Consider the following 24,130-nt stretch of genomic DNA (forward strand, 5'->3'; position numbering starts at 1 on the left):
TCTCTGTTTTTAAAGTGTATATGGATGGATGTTGTGTTTGCTTACCTCCCAAGTGGCACATAAGTCTGTCTCATGGTAGATAAATTTTCCATTTTCATCTTTTGGGTAGATTGCATCTCCAGGCTGAAAAGTAAAACCACACTTTTGTGCTTTAAAGAAAAATTTTCACTTCTTAGGGCAAAGATTTTTTCCACAGACTCTGTTTCTACTAGCAAACAAACAAATTCAAAAGCTTTCTGAAACACCCTAAGTTCAACAGGTCATTCATGCTGGGCTTACCACATCCTCCGCTGCTAGATCATCCTTGGATACACTTCTGAACGGTCACATGAGCGCACACTCAGGACTTCGTAGATGGCCTTGTTTTTCACTAAACTTTCAACTTTTACGTTATGGCATCCAAAGGACTAGTTTCCTTCCAAAGGGCTGGGTTAGAGTATCAACCTGTATTCTCTTCCACTTCTTCCCTCCTTTCTTCCCTGCCCTTTGCCTGATCTTGCTGCTGTTCTAGGCACCTGGGAAGAGTACCAGTTCAGTCCAGCTCCCAACAGCTGGAGGGACCATTTCCAAGAGCTACTCACTACTAGTAAAGGGCTACGTGTGTAGCTATAGTACAGGCTGTGGAGCTCTTAAATGCATTATCCCCCTTTCTGTGGGCAGTAGGAACTCTTTCTCTCTCTCTCTGTACCCTATAAACAAGACTTCAGAGATGAGTTATGAGCTGATCTCCCGAGCACAGCTTTCTCTTATTTGCTGGTCATTTCACTGCTGTTGCAGGCAATGCATTAACACCTCCCTCCCTTTTGTCTGATCACAATTTCACTTTTTATAAAAAAAGACCAAAACCACTTCAGTGTTGTTTGACATTTGATCTGACTGCAAACTGCTACATTTCAAAGTCCTGGGTACAAGATGTTGACATGGTAACTCCTTGGGAACATGCAGCTGTGACTAATATGATCAGTAACTGGCGCCTCCCAATTCAGTCAAGAAGTTCAAATTCAAGTCATTTCATGGGAAAAGTGAGACTAAGGAAAACACAACCTCAGATTTCAGAGGCCAAAGTCTAAGTTACAGTCATAAGCCTGTCTCCTTTAAATGTGCTGGTTTTCCTCAATGAATTCCACTAAGATGACTTGTTGCCATTGTGGCTGTGACTTGCTGAAGAAAAACCAAAGCCAAAACCCAGTCTTGACTAGAAGGGGGTAGGTGGCTGTTGGGTATAGTTCTCTAATAGAAGGCAAACTGTTTGTCATCATAACTTGAGGTGGAGAAGCCCTATTTACAAAACCACCCCCCAGTATTTTGGAACAAACCATTCATCCCGATGATATCCCAGCAGACTCTCCAAGGACTGCAAGCTCAATGCATAGCAGCTGGACTTTGTGTTCAGGGGATGAGTCTGAATTCAAGACCTTTTTACTCTCTTCTGCTTCTAATTCATCAACTTCTGTTCAACGTTACTTTTTTTATAGTAGCCAATAGGCAGCAACTACATTAGCTAATTTATCATCCCCCCATTTTCCTCTATTTCTATCACTTGTGTTCTAAAAAGTGAACAAAATTAGGATGAGTGGTGCTTGAAGATGAACTTATCTTGACTGACATAAGTGGTGCCAGCTATTGTGGATTTTCAGCTATTGTGGATTTTATCCTCCTGCCTCCAGGGAACTGCACAAGGTGTTGAAGTAGAGTTGTCTCTGCTCAATAGTCTCCAGGCAATACTTTCTCTGCCAAGCTACCTTCTTTTTATGCCAGTGAGTTCCTGAATGGAAGAACTGTCTGCAGTTGGATAAAGAGGGATAAAGTGCTGAAAGACGGTGTTTTGATGGTGACAGGATGGTGGTTACTAGGTCTTTGAAAAGGTCTGAAAGAAGTTGGTCATATTTCTCAGCTTGGAGTTCTCATAGACTACACCTCACCAGTCATTCCCACAAATGCTGTTCTCTTCTTTTGCAGTTCTCTTGGAGATAGCCATGCACCTTAGACTGAACGTAGGGTGGCTTCCTACCATGCTGCCATATGAGCACTGAAGTAAGTGGGACAACACTGTACAGCCACCGCCACTATGCAGGGATCACATCATATCATATCATATCGTGTTCAAAGTCTGGAGGCATTCCAAAAACTACCAGATGACTCACTTGTATATTTAAAGCACAGTAGTTGGTAACCACTGAGAGGAAAAGCCCTGCTCCCATTTTAATAATTTCCTCACCAACACAGATGCAGGAATACAGGTCTGTACATCTCATCGCATTCACAAAATGGTCTTTGACAAGCGGGCTTTCTCAAGAGAGCGATTTTAACAACTTGTGATTGCCTATTGTATGAACAGAAGGCAATAGGAAGACGAATAGTGAGGCCATTGGTCTGTTTTGATTTGTTCTCTTAAAATGACAACATGATGCTTGGCTGAGACTTGTTCAATGTAAGGCTTTCCTGCTAGATCACAGAATAATTCAGTTGGGAGGGATTTGGAGATCATTTAGTGCACAGATACCTGCTTCCTGATGGATGAGTGATCTGAGCAATGCCCCCTAGAAAACCTGCCAGGGGGTATGAGCTCCCCAGGCAGAGGGCTCGTGGTGGCGCGGAGGAGACCTCTTCCTGCTGGGCATCTGCCTTGCTAGGGGAGAGGGGCTGAGCACCACCACTGGGCTAAGGGGAGGAAAGGACAAAAGTCCTGAATGGGGAACCTGCGTGAGGGAAAAACAGAGAGTTGTGTTGGTAGGCCAGTGAATAATGTCACCCTGGATGTCAGCCGTTCTTGATCCACCCAAAAGTGCTGGCATGGCGGGGCTTTCCCTCTCTGAGCGGTGCTCTCCGAAAACAGATTCCCCTTACTCTGTCTAAAAGCCCCTGTAACAGCTTGCACCGCTGGGTTCTGCAGGGGCATGTTTCAGGCTGGGACTGTAAGTTTTGTCTCAGGTACTTCACTGGTTTCAAGTAAAGACTGCTTTTGCTAGAAGGCTTTTTGCGAGACGGGAAAGCACCAACGTTTGCAGACTAGGGCAGAGTAGGGGTTCGTTAGCCTTACACTTGCACGCTTCTCACCAAAGGCAAGCATCGCATGCGGGATGGGTGTATTTGTGAGAAAGGGAGCAAAGGAAGGAAACCGGTCACGACTGCAAAAGGGTGGGGGTTTTCCTTTTTGTATTTGGCACAGAAGAATGTATATTTTTCAGGCAGAAAGCGACTTCTTTTTTTCTCTCCTCTCACAGGGGATGCGAATGAATCTCTAGGACTGCTACTCCTTTAACAACTCAGATTGTTGATACAGGCCTCAGGGAGTCAGATGTACATTACTTTAAAGCCAGCTGTCTATATCTTTATGTTGTGAGACAATGACCTTCGCTATGTGGGAGAATGAACTACTAGAGAATACAAACACAAACAAAGGGAAACAGGAAATTGAAAGTGGTGGGAAATTTTTAAAAATGTACCCAAAAGGATTCCATATATAGGACCATATAAATCGTTTTACTATCTGAGTCCAGTTACTTCTATACAGGTCTTAATGGGATATGGCTTCCTTGGGGAAAAAGGAACTGAAGGTCTAAGGTGATTGCTTCATTGGTAAATTGCTTCCTATCTGATGCTTCTGGCAGTTTGGAGTCCATAGTAGAATATAATTTTAATAATCAGAGAACTACCTTCCTTGCAAAAAGAGGCCAGTTTAAGGCTTAAACATCTCACGGACACAATTAGCCAGCTAATTGCATGACTCTATTCTCTTTAAGAAAAAGGATTTAATTGGTTCAAAACCACTTAAATATGTTTTGAACCTTGTTCTTCTGATTTCAGTATTATTTAATTTGGCTTTATATCATGTACTTGCAGAGAAAAATTGTAAAGCAAGGTACAAATGGCTGTGAAACCAGAAAGTTTGGGGACTTCTGAGAGCTTGTTGCAAGACAGACGTGCAACTCTGATGTGAGCTTCTTGCATTCAAAGGTTTTGGCTACAAGTTGCCCAGAGCCAGCAGGCTGAAGGAATATCAGGCTTTAACTTTTGGGAGTGAAAGATGGACAACCCATGTCTGGGATCAGCTGTGATCTACTGAAGTTGTCTGAGGGGAGCACTGGAATTAAGGAGATTATGATCATAACCACGATTTGCCCAGTGGCTTTAATACTACTGAGGCTATTTGGGTTTTGGGACAGAGTAAGGAAATCAACTTGATGGCTTTTCCCTCTTTCCCTCTCCCTTCCAAACTTTGCCCCTAGCCCTTCGCTGCTTTGTATAACCACTTTCCTCCAGTGACTCCCTCTTCATGGCTCAGAGAGGATTAAGACACATGTCCTGCTTCAGCTACAGTAATTCTTCAGCACAGGGAGTGTTCAACCCCAGTTAGGAGACCTGTCCTGCTAGTGGAGAGACCCCGTGCAACAGCTGTCAGTAGCTGTTTCCACACCACCTATAAGCCTCTCTTTGTGTGGGTAGTGCGCAGAAATGGATGCATGCAGTGTATATCAAACATTATCTGGCCAAGGTACTATTTTCAACATGGTCTGGAAGCTGCAAGGAAGATGCTAGATGGAGACCTTGGGTCAAGCCAATCATGCACTTTTTTCAGGCAATTTTTCTTTTTACCTTGAAAGCCATTGGCAGCTCAATAATGTAGAGGTCAACGTAGTCCAGCTGCAGGATCTTCAGGGTTTTCTCCAGCGTGGGACGCACCAGCTCTGGGGGGTGGCAGGTATTCCACAGCTGGGGAGGCAAGAACAGGCTCTTTCTCGGGTGCCAGGAGGAACAGTAAGCATCCTCCAGCTGACGCCCCATCTACATACACACACCCCCTTGTCCTTCTGACAGAGCCAGTTAAGCACAAGTGCAAAGACATTGTGGTCTACATCACTGCAAGACAAAGGTGAGGGGCATTTCTCTGTCCTCTGCCAGAGGCAGATGTAGAGGTTAAGGCAGGAATCCTTGCCCAGGACTGCCCCAGTAAAGCCGTTACCTATTCGTTTATTACAAGACAGGTTCTTCCGAGTTGAGTATATTGCAAACTGTTGCTTGATGAACTTAAGCAGATTCCTTTTGTTTTATGAGCTTTCCAAGCATATGCTTTCACTGGAAAACTTTGTTCCCACAAGGAATCTGTGGTCAGTTTTATGCTTGAAGGCAGAAGCTCAGATCATGTGAGTTAGCTGTTGAACAGCCAAGCACCCGGCATAAAGAGAATCTTTTGGTTTTCTCCTGTGGTCATGGATCCTGAGTGACTGCCTGACCTAGGGAAGTTTTAATTTATACCACCCCCCTCACTGCGAGATGTATTATTGTTTAGTTACTGTAATGCAGGTGTGACTAGTTAAAGCACAGCCTTTTCAGCCTCTTTAATCACAACTGCTTCCTTGGGGGGTTATGCTCTGAGGTTGCTATGGAGTGTGCTTAGTTGATTAGGTTTCAGTACTGTCTCTAACTGAACTCTGCTGATGCAAATCTCTTGCAAGAATAAAACCATAGCGTGGTAATTAGTAACCAAGAGCTCTTTGTAAACTGATTGCTGCAGTTAAAATTGACAAAAATCAGAATTAACACACAATAGAAGGTTTAAAGTGCCATTTGTTTGCACGCAATAAGCTGGGCTATTTTATCTTCTTTTTTCAATGCATAAAACTGACATGTGGAGTCATGTTGAGGTTTTTGGCACCTTTATTGGCTGGAAAAAATCTGCTGTTTGTTGGTACGGTCATTGCCTAGCCAGTTCTGCTACCAAAGCTGGCAGTCGCCACATGCCAACGTATAGAATGAAGTCATTCTTGAGACACAAAACACTTGAATTGCCATTTTCAGGAGAAGATAATGATTATAGTTGTCAAAGGACATAGCCTGGGTAAGTTTTAAAGTATTTTAGATGTTTGGTTTTTTTAAACTAGATTATTGTTTTGCTGAGGAATAACTATTTGCTCAGTTCTGCCAGCAGAGGCAGGGACACGTTATCTTGAAGTTCAGTTGTACTGAGAGCAGCATGTCTGACCCCTGCCCTAGGCTGACAAACCAAAACGGAGTTTGGCACCTGGAGATTCATACTAGGCCTTCTGCAGAGTTTTAAGCTGTTCCACTGGATTTCCCGAAAGCCTTTGGCCTGGGTGGTTATTAAGCATTGTACATGTAAAATAAGATGTTGGTTTTGACTTAAATATAGGTAAGGAAATGAGTCTGTATACCCTTCATGTTTACTTTGTTTCATTACTGTGTTTTAGAAATTTGGTAACCTGAGGTATGTTGATAGTTTAGAAGCAGTTTTTCCGAGCGCCCTTTCTAGTCCAGTACTATTGAGCTCAGTACTTGCCAGTGAATATACTTCTCTTTAAAAAAACTGCAAAGGTTCTAAAGAAACAGCCTTTAGAAATAGCAAACATTTGTACTATGTTAATACATAGATGCCATGGAAACTTAAGAGTTTCATAACTGTTTTCATAATTTGTACAAGTTATTGTATTATCTACCTAAGTAGAACCCATGTAGACATTTGAGCAGTCAAAGCTGCCAGCTGGCTTTGGCATTTCAGGACACCACATTTCTTGGAAATGTTACTTCTAGTTTAATGAAAGAAATATCCTGGGATGAAAGAGGAGACCAAAAAGGTCTTGCTATATAAGCCAAGTGAGATGTTGGCAGTTGATATAAAACCTCTAAAATTTCTGGATGCTGAGCTTCTCTGCCTGATCAGCCAGCCAGCAGCGAGAGCCAAGTGCAAGTGCTGAGGATTTCAACTGGCAGATGCAGCCCAGTTGCACCAAGTCACTATTCCAGTAACGCTGCCACTCGGCGGGGCTGTTCTTGTCAGTCCCTGCTGATGGACCAGCTTTCAATTTGCATCATCTTTGTTGAAGGAAAGATCGGCAGAAGGGGCTTGAATCTGAAGGGTCTTGGAAATTTTCAGTACTTCTGATGTCAGAAAGGCTGAAAACAAAACCAACTTTTGTTGTGCAGACTGCTTACAAGAATGGTCTGCTGGATCTGCCGTGTTTCCCACGAGATGCAACAGTTCATATCAGTCAGTTACCAATCAATGGCTGATGTATCTACCCGAGGCTTGATACTTGCCTGTACTTCAGAAGACATGTAAGTCTATGAGGTACATAAAGCTAAAGATACATAAGCTCATAAGGCAAGGGACATCCAGTCCCACTCCTCACGGGAAGTTCAGAACTGCTGTGAAAATGTTCAGTGAAACCTGTGAAAATTCTGGATTGTGATGGATTGAATTGGTTGCAGAATATTTTCAACTTTTGCCTTTGAACTCCTTAAAGACTACAGAGATGCTCTAATGAACTATCACCCCGAGTCCCTGAAGTTTTGTCAAGCACAAACAAGACACAACAGAAAGATAAATCCACATGTGTCCCATCTCAGTCACAAAACAAGCTGGAACCACAGGCGTTGACTCTCACAGTACTGTGTGTTGCAGCCCTGTGGCTTGCAGGATCTGCAGTTTAGGGAACAACTAAACTTAATCAGGAAATTCACAGAGGGCTCAATGTTTAAGTAGTGATTATCAACTAGGAAAATCATCTAGTGATTAGATCAGACAACTGAATACAGAAAGGCTTAATAAATAAAGTAAGTTTGGAAATTTTACCAAGAGAGCGCTTTCACAGAACCTAAAGGTTTATATGGGAAAATAAACTGCAGGGGAAGCAGTTGGGAAAGTTAAAAGACTCAAAATTGTTAGGACATCTGGTTCTAACCTTTTGGCACAACTTTGTGGTTTTGATTTGAAATATTACTGGTAATTTGCAGTAATGAAACTATAAAGCAGTTGTAACAAAATGTTTTGACCAATCCAAATCACCATAGTTGGCATATGAGAGCCTGAGAGACTACCCTGATAAAGGTGGAAAATTTGATGACGTAAAGCTTTTCTCAGGATGGCGAGGTTGTTACCAGTAGAACCAAGCAGGGAACTTGGAAAAGAGTTGCATATTTTACAGATTGGAAATTGCTGAACTTGGAAATTGGTCTATAGCTGCTGAAAATCCACTTGGTCTGCAAACTACCCAATCCAAAGCTTAGTTTCCCAGATCATAGAGCTTAACTAAATTTCTCACAGTGAAATGGGCCTTTTATCCCATGGGATCTTTCACTCTAGGAACCATGGTATTTATTTCCAAGGCTGTTGAGTAACTTTTGTGGATTATATCTTATCTGGGAAAGGAGAAAGGGAAAATATGAAGCTGATATGTTCAAAGAAGCACTGCAGGAAGGGGAACTTGAGGCCATAAACTCCATTAGAAACTGGACAGGCACCGTGAATTTTCTGGGGCCATCTGATCTTTATTCTGCAACGTGCAATGAACTCGCTCTCTCTTATACCTGGGATATGGTCATTGTAGTTGTAACAGCTTTTGTCAGACACTTCATCGGACACGGAATTTCATTCTTCTACAAGAGATTCGACTCTTACAGCTAAGACTTTAAAGCATTAACTAGCTCATGCATTACTCCAGCCTCGTTGCTCTAGAGCAGAAGTGTGATGACGTCTTCTCTCCAAGTAAGTTGATTCATCATTCTAGAACTTTTTAATGACAGGTGATACAGTAACTAAGGGTGTAGTTTGATGAGTAATTTTCTGGCAGTAGTACCGATGTAAGCAGTTGCTGTTCTCCCATACACAGACACTTGCATGCACGTGCTTGCTCCCACCCCTTTCATTGTGCAATCTCACGGCAAACCTGTACGGGGAGTTGCTCTAACAGAAAATAACTCATTTGCAGGCTCATTGTCCAGATCGGGCTCTGTGTGTGACTATACAAATGGGCATGCTGGCACAACATGTGGGACAGTAACAGCTTAGGCAGCACCGCTGAGCGTAGCAATGGTCTAAGCTTGCAGGTACCTACAGTACTAGACAGAATGGATGTTGCATGGTTCCCGTTGCCAACAGAGCTTTAAACTGAGAACAACAGTGATTCCTGTGCTTAAGAGCAAATCTAGTGCTCATAAAGCTCTGTGGCATTATGGTAATACTAGGAAAGAAAAATAATGTTGGATCTGGAAGCATGCCAGATGTTGACCACCGGCATTCTTAAGAAAGCCCATTCACAGAAATCCTGGATTTAGTGTAAATAATCTGAGCGCAGCTTCTCACCTTGCCACAGTAAAAAATGTCTTCTCGGTTGATCCTTCCTTCAGCAATCTTCTCCCGGATGGCTTGTCCCACTTCATGCTCGTTGTAGTAGACAAAGGCACCGTCGATATGCCGGTAACCAGTATCAATGGCAATCTTCACCGACTCCAAACAGGAACCTTTGGGAGTCTAATGGGAGAAGAAAAAGAATAAACATAGTTTCAGCCTCCTGCTAGTCTCTCCTGCAACGCTATAGCATCCCTGAGATATGCGCAAGGTTTGTGCTGTAGTTCATCCAGTCTAACCATCCCTTACCTCCCCAGACACCTGTGTTTCAACTTCTGAATAAAAATGTGCTGTGCACTTTTCTTCAAAACTGGCACGAATATGGAACTAGACTGGAAAATGGAGCAAAGCAAAAAAAATTCTCTGTGTGTCTGGGAAAGAGAGTACTAGAGTCCTCAGAAAATAGAATTGAATGTATTTTATATGAAAATTATTTCAGAATTTTTTATCTAGAGAGCAAGGGCTTTTCTACAGCAGCCATTTGATAAAATCCCTTACTGAAGTGGAAGAGGGTCTTTTCGTTGAGCAGAGCTGGTCAACAACCTGCCTGATCAGCCTGTCTGAATATCTTATGGCCCAGTAGAGCTTTCAGCACAGCAGGAATTTGGATTTGACTTCTTTCTCCTCAAATGAGCTTACCATTGGTAGTATCACAATCCAAAGGGTGATAACTCAGGACTGTCTACTAGTATTCCCAGTTCTGGACAGTTGCTTTACCATGTGGCTAAGAACCAGTAGATGCTTTACTGTGCATTTGTATACATCTTACCGCTTCAGTTTAAGATGAGCCCAAGAAACCTCTTAAGTCCAAGTGGCAATTTTGTACTGTGTGCTGCACTTAAGTTTACTCATCTGTGCTGAAATTCAGAGTAAGCTTGTTTTTTCAGAACAGTCATATTTTCTGTTAGCCAATGTGGCAAGCAAAATACACATAGGCCAAACCAAGCAAAAAAGCATAAGTCTGGTCACTGAAGTCATTTGACTGATCACTGAAATTGTACTGAAAACTTCTTACTGTTGCCACACTTTGCGTAACGAGAGGGCAGCTCTAAGGAGTAGTAGTGAAGGGCTCTCAGCGACATGTGGCAATACTATTCTCCCACCCTTTTCATAGGCATTGCTCTGCTGGAACAGGGACTTCTGATTCGCTTAAAGGAAAACTGGAATAGGGTCAGTCAACCTGCTCTGCTGTGCTGCTGTCTGCCAGCAGCAAATGGCAAGAGGTGAATTTTGCTACCTCTGAGTGAAGGGCCAAGACCATACTGCTTCTCCTATGAAGAAAACAGATGCCAGAGACATCTGGATATGAGACAGACTATGAAGAGAGGATGTCAAATTTGTTGGTTTTGCTGATGCCAAGGAAAGGCAAGCAGGACTGGCAACAGGTGCTGTTGGGAAGGACCACGTTTTACCACAGCAATCAGCCTCCCTCCTGTCCCTCCAAGCTGCCCTTTTACAGCAGCCACTGGCTTGGCTGTCCAGGAGTTTGCCATAAAATAAGCATCTGCTCTTCCATCACCTGCTGAACTAGATGTGAAACTCGACTTCCACAGGATGCTGCAGCGACTAAGGACACTGGTCTGCCCTTCCACATTCGTGGAAGAAAGCTCTATGAAGGACTGCTGAAGACTAATGGGGGTCAACCTCTCTGTCTTTCAGTCCCAGAGCTATAGGCTGGTGGCAGATTATTCTGGGGTAATGGGACCATATCCCAGCCTGCTTGCTCTGCTCTTCAGTGTCCCATCCAGGCTGGCTGCTATCGACATGACTGGACCAACTTCTGTTGAGGCTCAGGGGGGACTTTCTGCTCCAGCGTGCAGTGCCTAAAGGTTACTTAAAATTTAAAGCTGCTCACGCTTGCCCTGATTTATTACAGACGTGAGTGAGGGCTGAGAGGCAAACCGGCACAATTTGGCACGCTAAAGTATTTACAGCAGTGACGATGTAGTATTGTCTGCTTAATTGAGAGAGACAATGAAACACTTGTTTGAATGCTTTGCTGCTTTCATTTGGGAGCCTCCCAAAGGCATGCTCAGCCCCTGCCAGGGCCCTTTCCTAGTTGTTATTAGGATGTAATGAAGACCACGGCAGCTAAAAGCCTTCCAGGCGCAGTCAATGGCTAGTTTTCACTCGGGGCATGTCGGGCAGCGTTACAGAAGCGCGAGGCACGGAGCAGCGACAACCTCCAACATGTTCGCTTCTTTGTCCCTGCCTGAACCTGCAAGGAAGGATTTGAGGAAGGCAGCAGGCAAAAAGCTCTGACACGGGTACTACAAGCCTGCAGTTACTGGTGACAGTAACCTCAGGCCTCCGTCTCGGCAATGAGCTGCACGGGGCTGTAGCCGCAGTTGCAAAGCTCAGGCTGACTGGCACAGAGCAATGAGGCTCAGCTTAAAGGTCTTGCGAGCTCAAGTCTAAGTGACGACTAGTTATCCAAAAGAGACATATATTTTTAAAAGTGCAATCGGTGTTTTCTCTGTGAAACCTGATTTTTCAAACAGTGTGGCTCTGATTGCTTCAGCCTATTTGACTTCTATCATTCAAGTATATGAAAGCAGACCGTTTAGAGTACAGTGATGCATACAGATTTTAAAAATAAAAGCTTTTTTCTTTTTTAACTTTTTCCCTTTTGTTGAAGAGCCTGAAAACAGGGTGCGAACCTGATCCTAGAATTTTCTCTCTCTTCTCTTTGCACTCTTGAGAGATTGCATGAACACTGTTCCCAGTTGTTTCCTGAAGCTGTAAACTAAACTCAACCAAGCAAGGGAATGTTGATTATTAAGTTGCACCTTTTCTCAAACACCGGGGCCAGTTTGGTCAGTAACAAAAGCGGAAAGGAAAGATGAAGAAAGGTAGAGTCTCGAGGAATAGTATTAATTGCATATTTGGGAGGAGGGTGGAATAGAGGAAAATGAGAAAGCTTGCAGTTACTGCAATTGCCTTTGGCTGAATCAGTTAACTTAGGCTAGAGCTGAACTTCTATGTATTTCTTAGTCTTTTGCATGGGACTTACACACATCTGTACAAATAATCTTGTGAAAGACTCTTCCATCTCAAGGAATAATCTTATTCTTTAGGGGCTTGAGGAGGCTTGTTTTGGATCAGGCCTTGATTACCTATGGCTGGAGATGGGTTTACATTAAATATAAATGTTTTCATTGCACTAGTTCATTCCATCTGATGTGGTATATTAGTTCTGACAGATTCTGGTCTAAGGTGCTTCATATAAAAATGCAAGGCAACCTAGGGAACAGTTTTTGGAAAATCCTGCCTCTATTGAACTGTCCCAGCTGAAGGCCTGGGACATCTGCAAGTCTGGAAACTTCATACCATATATTTATTTTCATTTTAATGGAGAAACTATCATTTCTAGCATTTCACATATCTAATTCTTCCAAATCCTGCAGTAATGGGCTGTGGTAAACTGTGCTGATGAGTTGCACAGGCTAGTCATGTTGTGGTTTTGCCACTTTTTTAGAAGTGTTGCCTTAAGTGTCGTATCTTATTCCATTGTTTCCTGACTGGCCATATCAAAGCTGGATGACTCAGATCACCACTGCTCATCCCTCTTTCCATCAGAGAAGGCACAAACCTGTATCTTTGCCCTCTACCCTGCTGCTCAGCCTCAGGTGTCTCAATCTCTTCTGTCTTTCATGGAAATAGTGTCTTTAGTAGTGACCAGATCAGAGATTACCAACTGAAAACCAGCTTTTACTGAAGTGCAGGTAGAAGTTTGTGATGTGACTGCTCTTACATCTCGTGGTGTTGGATAAGGGTCAGCACTTCAGTAGAGCAGCTGATGGTGCAGTGCCTCCCAGGCGGCCTGGCCACGGGGCAGCCACCTTCATCGGGAAAGCCAGACCTCCTCCTCCTCCTCCTTCTCCTTCTCCTCCTTGCCGCGGGTTATACTCACTAGCGCACGTTATCTAAAATGCGGTTGCCTATGCTGTCTGTTCATTTCAGGTAGGCCTTTTTATTCTTGCACCATTCCCAAATAAGCAGGGCTCACGTTTAGAGCAGCACCTGCCAGATGATGTACCGAAATGTCTTTGTGCTTTGTCAGTAGTAGTTCAGGACGCTTTGGCCTGAAGACAAATCTCTGTTGCTTTATTACTTTTTATTTAAGCGTAGATAAGAGGTATGCCTGATCCTTAGCTGTAATTAATGTTTCAGCTTCTAATCAGTGTGCCCTGCAACTATGCAACTTTGATCAAGGACTGTTGTTTTAGAACTGGAATTTTATAACCACTTGTACACTGTAAGTCAGATTTTTATCTTCAGTGCTCTTACAGTCAGTCACTAATTTGTGCCAAAAAAGGTATTACATTTATTACATGTTTTATGATAAAAGAAAAACTGCTTGGTTGACTAGAACCGCTTGCTCAGTCACTAATAACTCCTTCAATAGCATCTAGGTTATTTTTATGATCATAGAGTTTAAGGAAACAACACACGCAATTATTCCCTCTATCAATCAATAGCTTGTAAACCTGCTGATTTACCACCACGCATGACAGATTAAACCAGTATCCGTTGCCTTCAGGGTCCATGGTAAACGAATCGGGCAGAAGGGCAGGGGAGCAGACTCAGATTTGCACCTTCACTGAAAGAAAGAAAGGAAGCAGCAATTTGGCCCTTTCTCCATAGATGAAGTAGCCAACTGGCCAGTTACCACATTTTATGAGTCTGAAAAAGTAATGTCCTTCATCAGTTCTGCCTGTCTGAAAGGGTCTGCTCTCTTTTTCCCCTGAGACCATGAACTTTTTTATTTTTTAATGTTTATTCCAGACACCTTCCATCACATCCCATTTTGTCGAAAACTATTCTCCCTACCATAGAAAATGTACGGTTTCAGTTTTGCTCATGATTGCATGTGACCAAGCCACAGGAGAATATTTTTTTTTGTGCAGGCATACCCATGAATTTTACTGTTCCCTCTCAAGTAGAACAGTATTTGCTTGGCAGTGTTAGTGGTTGTCCTACTTATTACTGCTATTTAGTGTCACTTTTTAGCTGCCTTCCAATTCTTTTGGTTGTTTGGTTTTTTTTTTCTATAGCATCCTTTTCTGGTCAGCAATTTCCATCAGCTTTCCAGCTGATAAAGAGGGATTCTGGTTACCTCCAAAGCAAAGGTAACAGGACACATTAGCGGCAGATTGTAATCTTGCAGAACCATGTGAACAGCTACCACAGGTACTGCTTTTATAAATGTCTTAACATCACTAGTGTCATTTATTCTTTATTAGTGCATACAGTAAAGGAAAACAGTCTAACTCAGGCTCCCAGGTTCTGCTCTGCCTCATTTCACATATGCAGCTTTACAGAGGCGCACCGCTCTCGGCAGCATGTGAGAGCTGAGGAAGGAGCACTTCAAGGAAGGAGCCGTTTACCTTAGTCCCCAGCACCTCACCTGGTTAGTGCAAATGGTATCCAGTCCCTCAGCTGGGAATAATGATCCTGGGAGGAAGAGCTTGAGGTGTTGGGAGAGACAGGGCCATCTCCTGGAAAAATCTGAATTTAGCTGCAGCTGAATGACTCAAGAGATCCAAACTGTGGGCTCAGCGCTCCAGTCCTAACCTATAATTTAAGATGTGGAGCCGCTGTTTAGGAATCTTAGTCAGCTAAATACAGGAAGGAGAAAGTAGGTACATTCCTGGGCTCAGAGCCTCCTTCGCCAGAGCTCGGCACTCACACACAGATTCTTATGCAAGTTTCTAGAAGCCAAATTGCTTATTTCCATTTGCCTGTTTTCCGGACAAACTGGCAAAGAGGACTGGCTTAGGATGTTAGGAACAGAGCATAGAAAACATGTGTACTGAAGGCATTACAGGAAAGCACAGGTTGAGTTTACAAAGCCAGAGGATATAAGCCACACAAGGGTACATTCTTAGAATTGTTTAATCTCGTAAAGGAGAAGCTGTACTGTACACCTCTTTCTTGGAAAATGCAAGGGCCAGCACATCCCTCTCTCTTGTACACAGGAAAACCTGGCTTCCATCCCCCGGAAGCGCTGGCAGCCGCCTTCCAGGAAGCAAAACCCGGCGAAGAGATTTCTGCAAAAGCAGGTAGAGCTGAGAACGGCGGCAGAGAGCACCGCGGAGGGCCACGAGCTGCGGGGCTGGCCCGGAGCTTTGCTTTATGTCAGGCAGTGTGTTGCCTTAGAAAGTGGAGGACAGCAAACGCGCCCAGAGAAGATGGGGGGAACGGTGACGCTTGCTGCCTCGTGTCATGCCGTGAATGAGCGTGGATAAGGGATGACTTTCTCCTCTAGGCGTATGTCCCGTCAGTGGCCTGAAGCGCGAGGTTTGATTGCCCATACAATAGAAATTAGATTGCGTAACTGTAGATTTAGCATTTCTAGAATTCCTGTGACTTTGTTATTCTAGGATCTAGCCAAAGCTTCTTCAGGAAAGCCTTACTATTGTAGCTGGCAGAGGCTGCTGGAGTTATTTTTACCACTTGATTGCAGAATCCTCAGTTTTAGGATTGCCGCAACTTTGCACTTGATGCAAATTCACTTAACGCAAACCTAAGCTAAAGGGCTGCCGTGCCTCTCTGTCAGCGGCTAGAGGATTAAAGCAAACCAAGCAAACGATGGGCACACCTGGGTCCCGCGCTCGCAGTGCCAGCGGGGTCAACTGGGACAGTTTCCTGAAGAGCTGGAGGACACAATAGTCAGGCGGCCAGCCCTGGAAAGTACGGGTCTAACTGGAAGGGCGAATGCTATCAAAACACCCTTCAGACAAGAAATATCATTCCAGGGATTCATGAAGTACAAGGGGAAGATAAAGCACCAGCTTGTGCAATAACAGAGGAGAAAGAAAAGGTTGCCAGTAGTTCTTCTACTTCATTCCCTAGAGTTAAAGGGGAGAGGTTTCTGGCGCCAGTTCGAAGAAGTGTTTGCAAAGGCAGATGTAAAACTTGGGGAATTCCACCACCTAGTTAGCTGAACCAACAAAAGTTGGCTTTGATGAAGCCTAGAGAGGCATTTTCTGCACAGTGTTGTCAAGTTTTGACAAATGCGGCCTCCTAGGTCAACCGAAGACACAACCCAGATGTTAGCTTCCCGTATGAACTGTAAGAACATGCTTACGCTGTTCTTCAGAGAACTGTGGGGAATCAGGGACACAGGGGAGAGCACAGCCATATTTAATGTATGGATTCAGTCAGGGACGTTTTAGAAAATGGAGGTTTGTCTGGAAAATTGGGCTCTAAATGTTCTTGCCAAAAAGCGTATCTTTCAGTTGTGTTAATTCAGATTACTCACTCGTAGAGGTTCAGTTCCCCCCCCCTTCAACAATGCCAGTGATTCCCTGTCTCGTCTTCTGTAAAACAATCTTCATAACTTTTATTTACTTAGGAGGGCTTTCCCTGTGGCTCTTGAGCAGGGTTAAAAATCCAACATATTTAGAAAGCCAGAGGAAAAGAGACAAAAAAAAATATTTTTTTGTGTGCCAGTATTTGGCCTTGGTATTATTGCATTGGTAACAGCTAGCTTTGCAGTTTTTGGAAGAGGGGTATATTGAAACAGCTAGCGCTTGTCACTGCAGTACGCAGCTATAGAATGGAAAAGGCCTGCTTTCTGTTTGGTTACTTTTCAAACAAGAATCCCTATGACAGGTTTTGGGTAGTGCTACTGTCCTAAAAGCTAATCTGGATTAATCTTCTCTTAGTTTTGGATCTGGGCTGATTAAACGCAATTCTACCCTATGTTGTAGCCAGACATGTAGCTCGGTGGGTGATGTTGGCATCTAATATCCACTATCCGAAAGCCGTACCAACTCCCAGACAAAGTTGTCATCTCCTAAATGTCAGCTTGCTCTGGGAACATTTTCCTCTGGAGCACTCTTGCGGTGTCCAAGACCGCATGTGTCAGTACCGCGCTCAGGAGCCAAGTGACGCGGTGCCAGGTTGGCTGTAAGAGCCAGCGCCTCTGCTTGGATTAGGCAGGCATCGCTGCACGGGGCCAGGCGATTATCTGGCTGTCAATGGTTTCATTAGTAGAAGTCCTCCGTCTGTTTGTTCTGGAGTTGTCTGAAAATGTTTTCACATAGCAGCTGAGATGTCAGCATAGGTTAGAGGTACTACCTTTTTAAGAGGAGTTTTTTTGAAGGCTTATAATTTAAGGCATGCTTAGGCTTGGGGGGGAGTAATTCAGAGCACAATCTACTCCTCAGAGCAAACTAAAAAAGACACTGTTTTACAGAACTAGCAATTTTGTGCCCATTTAGCTCAGAAGTCCTCCATAGGTTGAGGAACTTTGTAGCTAGGAAGTTAGTCTTTCATTCACCCTCATCTACAAGGCAGGGCCCATCCTCATCAGGAATTTTACATGTTGACCGTTTCAGTAAATGCAGCTTTTAATCTGCCACACATGATTACACACTAATTGTGTTCATAGCTGGAAACACGACAGAAGCCATTGGCACAAAGTAGAGATTAGTCATACTATCAATTTGTTTTCTATTAAGCTTCAGGATTCATAGAAATGAAGAACCACAGAGATTTCAGCAGAGAAGATACATGGAGGTAAATGAGCATTTCTGCAAATTCAAGTGTCTCAAAGCCATGGGGTTTGTGCAAATCAAAGTCATACTAGCAGAGCTTGTGTCCTCAAGAAAGTTGCATGTAAGAATCTTTCCTCCAGCTTGACAGAGAGTGATAAGTAATTTTGTCAAATCCTACTTTAAAATCTGATACTAAAGGTCAAAGTACAGTTCGTACACAAAAGCTAGGAGTTTTTGATCCTGTCACTTTTCAGAAAAAAACAGCTACCTTTTCAGATTACCTGTCTTTTCTAATTAGATGACTTAATTTTCCTTTCTTAATGAGATAGAGATGCAATCTTGCCTTTATGCAAGCCAAAAATGTTCCATTGTATAACAAGAGATTACAGGGATCTAGCAAGAATTGAGGAATCAAGAGGTGGTTGCAGGCAGAGGAGGAGAGGTCATGGCTGAACACCAAGACGACAAAGTGTTGAAGGCACAGAAATGTGGAAAGACTGTTCCAGCAGCAGAACAGAAAATTTGTATGGCAGAGGAGAAAAGGCAAATGCAAGATAAACGAACTCTGTTTTTTCGTAGGTGGTAAATATGCCTTTAAAGCATGTATGAAAGGGAACGTTAAAATGCGTCATGCAACGTTAAGCTTTTTGGCAAAAGTCATTGATGAAGGCAGAATTTGAGACACTTCTGATTTAGTGCGTTCTTCTACTCTGTACCCTCACTTATTTGCCATTAGAAGTCCAATCTGTGAAAGCAGTATCTTACGTGTTCATCGGTTCATCCTTCACCCTCTGGCATATTTGCCATCTCTGTAGCAAACAGCAGGGACGGATTAAGATAATCGTAGAGTCCAGAGTCGCTGCAGTTTCTTGAATCCTCACGCAGACTCTTTCTCCTGTATCTGCTTACTCGTCGTGCTTTTGATCATGTTTCCAGCGAGCAGCCACGCTCCTGCCCAAAAGCCATGTTGTTCTGCTACCTGCTAAAAGCTGACGCCTGCTACTGCACCTCCTCAAGGCATCTGGGGACCAAATACCAAGAAATCCTGCCTTTATCCTCTCTTGGCAACTGGGTCTTGACAGTAGCTGTGACTTAGTCGAGGAATTAGGAGTAAAATCTGAGAGATTAAGAAACAAGGGCATCACTCAACGCCGGGATACCAGCCACCAAAGGAAAGGCACGCCACCTGAGTATGGTTTAGTTAGTTTAGCGTGAAACCGAGTCACGACTTTGTCAGTGAGTGATCTGGCTACAGATTTATGGTTTCAGGATAAATATCGTTCAGCACAGAGGCTAGGCAAAGAGTTTACTAACAGGCAGGCAAGGAGCCCTCCAGGTCGTGTAGCAGATGAGGCACAGTTCTCTTCCTGGCCTGCAGCAACGTACCTCCTTCTCTTCTGCCCTTGCCTCAAGTGTACAGATCTCAGCTTGGGAGTATGGTTTTAGGATATCCTCAGAGACCAATGGAACATAAGGCCACCCTCTGAAACATCTCAGAAATGCCAACCCTGAAAGGCCGTGTGTTGTTACGCGTCGGCCAGCTGTGGCTCTGCTGCTCTACAGCGCTCCCTGAAGACAAGAAAAATTTGTACCACCTGAGGTAATACTCCTGCTTAAAAAGCAGCTGGCTTGAGAAAGCCAGTGGCAGTTACCAAAAGTGACTGTAAAGGGGCACAATGTCCTTTGGAAATGCTGGTCAGGGGATATAGCCCAACAACTTTTAAAAAAACAATTTTGTTTTGGGAACTTTCGTAGCTTCTTATGTTCAGGGCATAAACATGAGGCTTCATAGCCAAATATCCCAGGTGACTCCCCCCAGCTCTGTTTAGGGAAGAAAAAGGCAAAATATCTCCCTGGCCTACATCTGCGGTGATTTCATGTAGCTTCATAAAGATCACTTCATTACAGAGCTAACTTCAGACTCAGTACTTGCTGAGTTCAAACACATTTTCATGTGTAACTGTTCACGTTAAAAGGACTGTGGTATTTTCTTAATGTATTTATTTTAATAGCTTGTAGTGGGAAGCAAGCTAAGGCTGTAAGGACACTTGCATGTTAGAGCAGTTCCTGCTCTTGCCACTGCCTCTTATCTATTTCAAGTAAATATCTAGAAGCCGAGTGGGAGGTTTACCTCAGAAGGAAGGAGTAAGACAGTTGTCTGAGTCAGAGAAGGAGAAATTTGTAGGAAAGAGAACAAAAAGTGGAAGCCTTTAAGCTTCAACCCTGTCTGCAGAGATCTCAGGTGTCACTCCTTCCTGGGACTTTCAATACATGATCCGTTTCATAGCTTTGGGTCAAGCCAGGTGACTTTCTCTAAAAGTCATCTGAAATCATCGCTGTCTCCAGCTGATCATGTTTCAGAAGCCGGTGATGGCCAGGAGGAAAACAGAGGGAATTAAATTGTGTGTAATCCACCCTTACTGCTGCTCAGAGATCCAGATAGCATCATGGGGACAAGTCACTTATTACCTCTTTTGACTTAAAGATAGCCTACGGCAGCTCCGAAGGCAGGCAGCCTGCAGCAGAGATGCAGCCTGCACCATTAAGAGTGATTGAAATAGTTTGTGCGTGCATATCCTTGTGCGAGGAACTTTTTTGGCATAAAAGGTCCTACGAGAGCACTAGGGGCCATTAGGCCTGTACAAACGAAATGTTACTCTGTTCAGCTTCTAGCTTGGGTGTAAAAAGTAATTCAGGGTGCCAAAACAGTGTTTTTACTTATCCGAAACAGATTTTTCTACTTGGTCACTTAGATTGGATAAGGGAGCCCTGGATGAACTTTTCCTCCCCCTGATTCAAGCCAGCAATTTCTTCTTAAACAAAACCCAGACTGTCTGGGCGCTCACAAGGGTTACTTTGTGGTAGTTAAGGATTTGGGGAAACGGGTCTCTCTCCCTCCTGGCTGGATGCCATACCGAGTTCTTCAGCATCCAAAGCCGTGGGGCTGGTGGGCAGCACGCTTTCCCGTGGGGAGAGCGCTCCTCCCGCTCCAGCCTGTGCTTGTTTCTTCTTGCCTCTCTCTGGCTATCGCATACCCCCACGATCACGTTATTTCCCTGGGCTGTGTGATATGAATTTAATCCCTGGAGGCGGAGAGGAGGACTGAATCTGGTTTCCCACTGCCTGTGCGGATTCCCTCACCAGCGGGCTATTCAAGGAAAGGCAACTGCTACCTCCAACTGCTTTAATAATCCTTTGATTCCTCAGCTTGTACTGCCAGTGCCCAAAATGAAATGCTTTGCCATTTGTTTCGCCTGAAACTATTCCACAAAACTGCTTCCAATTTATGAATGGATTTGGCTACCTCAGAACCTCATTTTTAGCAAAGTCGCAACTTTCCAAAAACCCTCACCCGGTGCTATTCTTGAGCGCTTTGCCCAATCTAATGTTTCAGGAGCAGCGCCTGTGTACAGTGTGGTTGCTACAACCTTCTCTCCAAGCCCTCTCCTCCCTCAGTCAAAACAGGAAGGCAGGAGAGGAGCTGCGGCCAAGGCCCCTTGACCTTCCAGGGAGACAGCGAGTATTTATGTGGACGTACTGGGCTGATCATCTTAGCTGTGTTGACAGGGATGAATTATAAAGTGAAGCAGGCACAAGTGCAATTTTAACGAGGCATAGGATTTCCAGGATTTAGGAGTGTTTTTAGCACCTTTCCCCTCTAAGGCTGCTCATCCTCACGCCCCATCCACTTCCAGATGAGTACCGGTACCACTCGCCAGGCTGTGCTGGGAACTGAGCCGTCGATGCTGGGAGATGGCGGGGGGCTGATCCGGCTCTGTACCCGTGCCACGGGCTCATCAAGGGGCCTGTCCTCCTCCACCCTCCCCTGTGGGGCTGCCCTGTCCCTCCCCCCCCCCCCCCCTTCTATTTAATACCCAGGAGAATTGGGTCAACAGCTCGGGGGGCCCTCGGGGAGGGAAAGCTGGTCACGGCACATCTGCTGGAGCCTCGGCAGAGCGGCTCCTGCACGCGTGGGGCTTTGCCAGAAGGATCCGCAGAGCCAGACAGAGGCAGAATTTTAAAGCCCTCTGGAGGGCCCTGATAGTCCAGATTCCCTGCTCCTGCTGCGGTTCCCTCCCAAACCCATGAGGAGAGGGGATATTTGGGGAAGGCAAGAGAGAATAGGGGAAGGAGTCGGTGACTGAGATTTTCAGGGTTTCGCTTGAGTCCATCCTTGCTAGGACAAACAGCCTAATTTATGTAGGCAAGACTCTGATACAACTTATACATTTCCTTCCCTGTGTGAAGGAGAACGCAAAACCAACTTCAACCAAATCAGTGCCAAAAAGCAAACTAAGCTTTTTGGTTATACAATTATTACCTTTCCTTAAGAGTAAGGATAGGAAGCACTAGTTAAAGCAGCAAAAAATATTTCTAAGTGCTTTTCTTGATGAACAACCCAAATTTATCACTAACTCTATGACCCAGTGAAGAGTGGTCTTTCTGCTAGCAGATGAGCTGATAGCAAATGAATTTGTTGCTCTTTCTTGCTGTGCTAGGAGAGTAAAGCAAAAAGAAACCCCCAACATTGCACTACCAGTGTTTTCAGACTCAGAGAATTAGCTGAACTTTTGTCATCCTCACCTGTATCAAGCAGAAGAAATGCTCTCTTGCACCTAGGGGGAAAAAGTGTTCCAATAAAATTAATCTGATTATCAAATAGACCTTTTTCCACAGCAGTCCAGCTCTGCTCCAGTTGAGTGATGCGCTTCGTTGAGTCAGTAAACTCGTACATGGGACCAAATTTTGGTCGATATATTTATTTTTTGTTTGGTGTTTCACAACTGGAGAAGCACGACTTATCTCCCAAAGTCGTTTTTGGGAGAGCAATTAACTTATTTAAGACGAGCAAGGCAAGCTGCTGACACATTTCAATTCTGAAGGCACTGCTGTGCAGTTTATCCAGACAAAGCCCGAAACATGAAAGCTGGCCTCCTGCCTCTGTTTTCTTGTAACCGACCATCGCAGAAGCACATTTCCCTGCTCCGTGGCTAACTAGATCTGCCTGGTTTGCTTAACCAGCAAGCGCATTCCTGCACTTCAGGAGGAACACTCTGGGCTCATTAGGAGCTACAGGGCTATAGCGCGAGATTGAGAAAACAGATTTGTTTTGGACAAGCTGCTCTGACATGGAGGTGCCAGGGTGAATAACCTTTGAAAATAAAAAAAAATAAAAAAATCTGCCTGCAAGAGCAAGATGAATAATCTGACAAATGAATGGCTCTGTATTTTATATCAAAGCACAAAATGACTAGAAATCGCGGAGATCTGACTCATGAGCAGAAATAGTGTGCTGGGGATGGCTGTCACTGTTGCTACCACCAGCTGCCTGCCCCCACTGCTGGAAAATGGGTGGCTCAGATGCTGCTTCTTAAGCAATTCAGCCACAAAAGGCTACAGCTAAGCATTTTAAGGGAAACATGTCAGTGCTAGTTTATAGCCTCACTCGTTAAGATAAACCTTGAAACGGTCCCGAGTTGCCACAGAGCCTTTCAGCTCTCTAGGTAGGAGGAACAGGACAGAAACCTCGCCAGGCGTCCCGGTGGAAGTTGCGCCAGGCACAAGTCAGCACTCAGCAGAGCAGCTTGTCCCAGCCAAGCGGCACTTCGCTGCCACCGCAAGGTGTTGACAGAAGTGTCGTCGTTCCCCCCCCCTTGTCAGCAAAGCAGCCTTTTTGCGATGGGCAAGCTTTAAGCCGTGACCTATTTAAACATCCTGCCCCATCACTGACCAGGAGCTACAAAAAATTCTGCAACAAATCCTGTAGCTACTGTGTTTCCCCAGCTGTCCTCTGTGACAAGTTCCCCGACTCAAATACTCGGTCCTAACCCTAGCGTAAAGCTTCAGCCCAGCTCCTCCAGATAAACATTGGGTTTCACCTGGTCGTCTGCGAAAATGAGACTTTTGCAAGTGCCGTATCAGCGCTGCTTTCTCTACCTCTTCTCAGCTCCTCCTCCCACCTACAACTTTCTAACATGTTTACTGTGCAGAAAGAGAAAGACAGCTCAGAACATCAAACTCCTACAAACACGGAGGGAGAGAGAACGGGTGGTTGGGTACGGGCACCCATCCCCACGGAGGGTGCAGTTACACAGCAGTTTCAAACTGCTGGAAATTGGAGTTGCCATAGCAATGCCCTGCTGGTATCGTCCTGTCATCCCCCCCTTCTGTCACCAGAAAACAAAGGAGATAGATACACGTGAAAAGCAAAAAGCCACTACCTGGGGCTGATTCGGCTGAAAACCAGCCCTACCTAAAAGTGATTCATTTTGGCCGGTTGAGCTCCGCGCGAAGGCTCACCGTCCGCCTCAACCCACGGGAGGGCAAAGGAGGCGGCGGGATTTTGTCGGGGCAGGGGCAGAAGGAGCAGGACTGTTGCTGTGCTGATTTGGGGACATCTGAGTTTCTGCAGAATGAACTCTCAGCAGGATTATAGCATGGCTGAGGAGCTGCCTCCAAAAGGGGAATCCCACCTGCC

General features: G+C 44.6%; 1 protein-coding gene across 1 annotated transcript in view; it reads right to left on the reverse strand.

Annotated features, from left to right (window-relative positions):
* AKR1D1 (aldo-keto reductase family 1 member D1) overlaps window positions 1-24,130 on the reverse strand; it is a 35,615-nt gene that overhangs the window by 9,577 nt on the left and 1,908 nt on the right. The window contains exons 2-4 of the mRNA XM_049822092.1: window positions 9,101-9,268; window positions 4,597-4,713; window positions 46-123 (exon numbers count right to left, since the gene is read on the reverse strand). Coding sequence (XP_049678049.1) covers window positions 46-123; window positions 4,597-4,713; window positions 9,101-9,268 — 363 coding nt within the window. The remainder of the gene's footprint in view (window positions 1-45; window positions 124-4,596; window positions 4,714-9,100; window positions 9,269-24,130) is intronic.

This window comes from Accipiter gentilis, chromosome 18 (genome assembly GCF_929443795.1).
Source record: "Accipiter gentilis chromosome 18, bAccGen1.1, whole genome shotgun sequence".
In the NCBI taxonomy this organism is placed as follows: Eukaryota; Metazoa; Chordata; class Aves; order Accipitriformes; family Accipitridae; genus Astur; species Astur gentilis.